The sequence below is a fragment of the Orycteropus afer genome, unplaced genomic scaffold, assembly GCF_000298275.1.
Source record: "Orycteropus afer afer isolate SDZICR_OR568_19922 unplaced genomic scaffold, OryAfe1.0 scaffold00370, whole genome shotgun sequence".
Taxonomy (NCBI): Eukaryota; Metazoa; Chordata; class Mammalia; order Tubulidentata; family Orycteropodidae; genus Orycteropus; species Orycteropus afer.
Window position 1 is genome coordinate 330348 of NW_006921957.1, and position 5317 is coordinate 335664.

At 42.6% G+C, this 5317-nt stretch overlaps 1 protein-coding gene across 1 annotated transcript in view; it reads left to right on the forward strand.

The window, feature by feature from the left end:
- Nucleotides 1-5317, forward strand: part of CFAP57 (cilia and flagella associated protein 57) — a 143286-nt gene that overhangs the window by 13707 nt on the left and 124262 nt on the right. The window contains exon 3 of the mRNA XM_007953104.2: nucleotides 4331-4617. Coding sequence (XP_007951295.1) covers nucleotides 4331-4617 — 287 coding nt within the window. The remainder of the gene's footprint in view (nucleotides 1-4330; nucleotides 4618-5317) is intronic.

Genomic DNA, 5317 nt, shown 5'->3' on the forward strand with positions numbered 1-5317 from the left:
CTGTTAGATAGATAGAGATAAGTATTGATTTGGGTGAAGAGAAGGGCAATGTACCAAATGTGAGTGACCAATATGACAGCATTGAGGATGAGAAAAACAGAGAGAGGTACATGGGAAGTACAGACAACAAAGATGAACTCTTTTGCACATACAGTACTCCATTGTCAGTGAAGACAAACATGGGTATATGGGTGGATAGATGGGTGGACAGGCTGAACTATTAAGTATGTCTATGAAATGGGGTGTATCCAAGAACATGTATAGGGTTGGCAGACAATTGTCCTATAAGTTTATGTGAATGATCAGAATTCCCAGGTGTACAGTAGAGCTCACAAGGGGCAAGGTTGTGGTCACTGCTTGGTAACAGCCAGCTAAAGAGAGACTGAGTAGTTGAACCTGTGGGCTTGAGACCATAGTCGCAGGAGACATCAAGCTCAATTGGCATAACATTCTATAGAAAACATTGTTCCACCTGCTACTTTGGCGAGTAGCGACAGGGATCTTAAAAACTAGCAAGCTGCCATCTAGATACAACAATGGGTCTCTCCTCATCCAGAGCAAAGAAGAATGAAGAAAACCAAAATTCATGGAAACAGTTAGTCCTAGCGACTGGTACACCATCCGATCTGCAGCCTATACAACTATGAGACCAGAAGAACTAGATGGTGCCCGGCTACCACTGTCATCCACTTGGAAGGGGATCTATGTAGGAGATCCTTGATAGAGAGGGAGAACAATGTGGAACAAAACTCAAAATCATTTGCAGAAAAAAAAAGGGGGGGGGGACCAGGTTTGCTGGTCCGATAGAGCCTGGTGGAACCACTGAGACGATGGCCCCTAGCTGCCCTTCAGGTCTGGAATTGAACGCATACCCATGGTTTCCAGCCAAACAAAAGGCAGGCATATGAGTTGAATATTTACCTCAGGTAGATACACTCCTTGGAGAGAACACCCGTGGGAGAAAGAAGGGCTGCTTATGCACAGGGAGACAGCTCAGGGGGCAGGAGTGCATGGAGGGATGGACACTGGGAAGGGGTAACTGTGGGGAGGAAGTGGAAGGGGAGCTGTTGCATTGTGGTAAACTGTGGTCAATGTCATGAGACAAAGCATATGCAAACTGCTGTATGGAAAGCGAATCTGCTCTGTAAATCTTCACCCAAATCACACACAAAAAAAAAAAGGTGATCCCACAGAATGTGGAAATTATCGAACAATGTCATTAATGTTGCATGCAAGTAAAATCTTACTCAAGAAAATTCAAAAACAGTTGCAGCAGTATATTGACAGAGACCTGCCAGAAATGCAAGCTGGATTCAGAAGAGGACGTGGAATGAGGAATATCATTGCTGATGTCAGATGGATCTTGGCTCAAAGCAAAGAATGTTTACCAGAAAGATGTTTACTGTGTTTTATTGACTATACAAAAGCATTTGATTGTGTGGATTGTAACAAATTATGGGTGACATTGAGAAGAATGGGAATTCCAGAACACTTAATTGTTCTCATGAGGAACCTGTACATAGACCAGGAAGCTGTCCTTCTAATAGAACAAGGGGACACTGCATGGTTTAAAATCAAGAAGGGAGTGTTTCAGGGTTGTATCCTTTCACCACACTTATTCAATCTGTATGCTAAGGAAATAATCCGAGAAGTTGGACTATATGAAGAGGAGAACATGGCATCAGGTTTGGAGGAAAAATCATTAACAACCTGTGATATGCTGACAACACAACTTTGCTTGCTGAAAGTGAGGATGACTTGAAGCACTTACTGATGAAGATTGCAGACTACAGTCTGCAGTATGGATTACATCTCAATATAAAGAAAACAAAAATCCTCACAACTGGGCCTATAAGCAGCATCACGATAAATGGAGAAAAGATTGAAGTTGTCAAAGACTTCACATTGCTTGGTTCTACAATCGACACCAATGGAAGCAGCAATCAGGACATCAGATGATGTATAGCACTGGGCAAATCGGCTGCAAAGGAGCGCTTTCAAGTGCTGAAGAGCAAATATGTCTCCTTGAGGACTAAGGTGTGCCTGACACAAGCCATGGCATTTTCAGTCACCTCATATGCATGTGAGAGCTGGACAATGAAAAAGGAAGACTGAAGAGGACTTGATGTTTTTGAGTTGTGCTGGCGAAGAATGCTGAAAGTACCATGGACTCCTAAAAGAACAAATCTGTCCTGGAGGAAGTGCAGCCAGAATGCTCCTTGGAAATGAGAATGGCCAGACTTCATCTCACCTACTTTGGTCATGTTGTCAGAAGGGACCATTACCTGGAGAAGGATTTCATGATTGGTAAGGTGGACGGTCAACGAAAGAGGGGAAGGCCCTCAATAAGAGGGACTGACACGATGGCTGCGGCGATGGTCTCAAATATAGCAAGGATTGTGGAGCTGGCACAGGACCAGGCAGTGTTTAGCTCTGCAGTGCATGGGGTTGCTATGAGTCAGAGATGACTCAACAGCACCTAACAACAACAACTGCTATTATCACTCCCAATTTACAGATGAGGACACTGAGGCTCTGAGAGGTTAGCTTACCCAAGACAACAGAGGTAGTGAGTAGCACAGCCAGGAATGGAAAATACATTTCCCTGATTCCAGTTCCTGCCTTCTTTGCTCTGACCCAGCACCACTTTTGGTCACAGGTTGGGGCCAAAGATATCAGATTGATAGAACTTGCTCTTCCAATGTGGTCCTGGCCTCTTCCCAGCAGCTTTGTTGGGCAGTGGGAAGATTTCAGGAATATAATTTGAATGATAGATCTTTAGGAAATTGTTTAGGAAGCAGTGACCTGGGAAGCGGAATTTTGTGTTGTGGTTTAAGGGTAAAATGAAGACGTCTCATTAGGAAGCTGGCTGACAGTTTAAACGGGGCTTCAAGATTTTTATCTTGGTGAAATCACCCCAATTTAGGATCCACTCAGTTATTTAAGAACTTAGTTCTGTTCATTTTCAGAGATTCTAGATAATCAGTCTCTCAGGCATAGGCTCAATTATTCAACTCACAGGAGGCTGATAGATAAACCAGCACATCACAACCAGAACTTAATCATTTATCCAGTGTATTCCTTCCCTAGGAAGAAAGGTGAAATTAGTAATGAGAAAGTTGGTTGGTGATCACAGAATCAGACAAAAGGCAGTGGTTATTTCTGGTGAGGTTGGATAATAGCATTCCTATTCAGGGTAAGACACACCCTCTCAAGTAGATTCAATAAACAAGTTATTGGATGCCCGCTATGAGCTCAGCACTGGGAATACAGAGATGAAAAAGACAAACCTCCATCATCAAGTTACCACCTAGTGAAGGCAACAGCTGAGTGCCTATTACTGCACATTGGGATAAGTGCTGTGATCAAAGGAAGCTCAGTTGGTAAGAGACCCCATAGCATCCCTTGGCATGTGCTTTCTTCATCCATAAACCTGCCAGACCCTCACTTTTCCTGTGCTTCTAACTGAGCCTTTATGGCATTTTTTGTTACTGAGTTGCTTCCATATGTATATATATACCCACACACAGACACATACATACACATATATGCATATTAATAATTGTAAATATATAGGTAACAAAACTGCTATTTAAACAGTCTTCACATGTACAATTCAGTGACATTAAATATGTTCACCATCTTGTTTAATCATCTTCACTAAGTGTTCCCCAAGTTTTCCATCATCCTTAACAGTAGCTCAGTGTCTCCTAGGTATTGTGTCTTCCTTTCTTCATTGTATTTTGTTGGCACAGAGTTTGACTGATGTCAGCACTTGCTCATCCTGCTTTTTGTCCTTTGTAGGAAGACTTTGCTAAGCACCTTATTTTGAGATCCATGGGACCTGCAAATAAAATGGATATATATCTGTGCCTTTATCAAATATGAAATCAAATTTACATAATTCTCAAACCAAACTACTGCTGCTGTGTCAATTCCGACTCATAGCAACCCTAAAGGACAGAGGGGAACTGCCCCATAGGGTTTCCAAGGCTGTAAAATTTTACAGCAGCAGACTGTCCAATCTTTCTCTCACAGAGAAGCTGGTGTGTTCTAACTGCTGCGTTTTCAGTTAGCAGCCAAACACTTAACCACTGAGTAACCAGGCCACCTTTGACATGATTTTGTTTTTTTCTTTTTCTTTTTAGAGCTTGTTTTACATTCAACGTTATGTGTACATTCAGTTTCACTCCCTATTTACCATTGACATACTTTTGGAGGTGTAAATGATCCCCTGAGTTACCGGGAACAAACACTAATCAATATTAATAGTCTTAATTCCATCAAAATTAGTTTATTAATCTTTTCTTTTTTCTCTTACATTGTGCAGGTGAGCTTTAATCCCCAGGATAACACTCAAGTTTGTGTCACTGGAAATGGGATTTTAAAACTTCTCCGTTTTGCTGAGGGAACCCTGAAGCAAACCAATTTTCAGAGGGGAGAACCCCAAAACTATCTGTCTCATGCATGGGTGTCTGATGACAAGATTGTCGTTGGCACTAATACAGGCAGACTCTTCCTCTTTGAATCCGGAGATCAACGCTGGGAGACAAATATAATGATGAAGGAGCACAGCAGTGATACGAAGCCCCTGGATGTGATCCACGAATCGGAGAGGTGATGGGGCCCCCAGGCTGGTTCTCTCATAAATAGAGACTCATTGTACTAACAGCATTGTACAGAAAATAGCATTCTTTAAAAATCACCTTGAACTCCTCTACCTTAAAAGTCAACTGTTTTCATTTTTGTTCTTCCTTTCTAGTGTTTGTCTATATTCAAGCCCAAATTTTACGGTCATGATCATAGCCCAGATACAATTCTTTTCATTTTTACCTAACTGTTCTGGTTACCTAGTGCTGCTCTGACAGGAATATACCACAAATAGGATGGCTTGAACAAACAGGAGTTTATTCTCTTAAGTTTGGAGGCTTTAAATCCAAGTTCAAAGTGCCAGGCTCTCGGGGCTAGGTGAAAGCCCCCCAACCTTGGACTTCAGCTCTGCCTCTTGCTCCCAGCCCACTGAAGCTAGAGGCTTTTCTTCACTCAGGCAGCTGCTGGCTACTGAGACTGACAAGCCCCAGGTTGACAAGTAAAAAGGTATAGTCCCAATGTTACCAAACCACACGGCAGGCCATTAATTCAAGTCCATTGGAAGTCCCAAGGTCGGCTGAGCATGGCAGGCCACTGAGCAATGACACGGCTACATGCAGGATTCAAGCATGCCATATGCTAGAGACTGTTCCCCAAGGCTTCTCTTTATATACAGGAAGCAGACCATATCCCTAAGGCAGCTACTCAGCTGCTCACAGTAGATTCC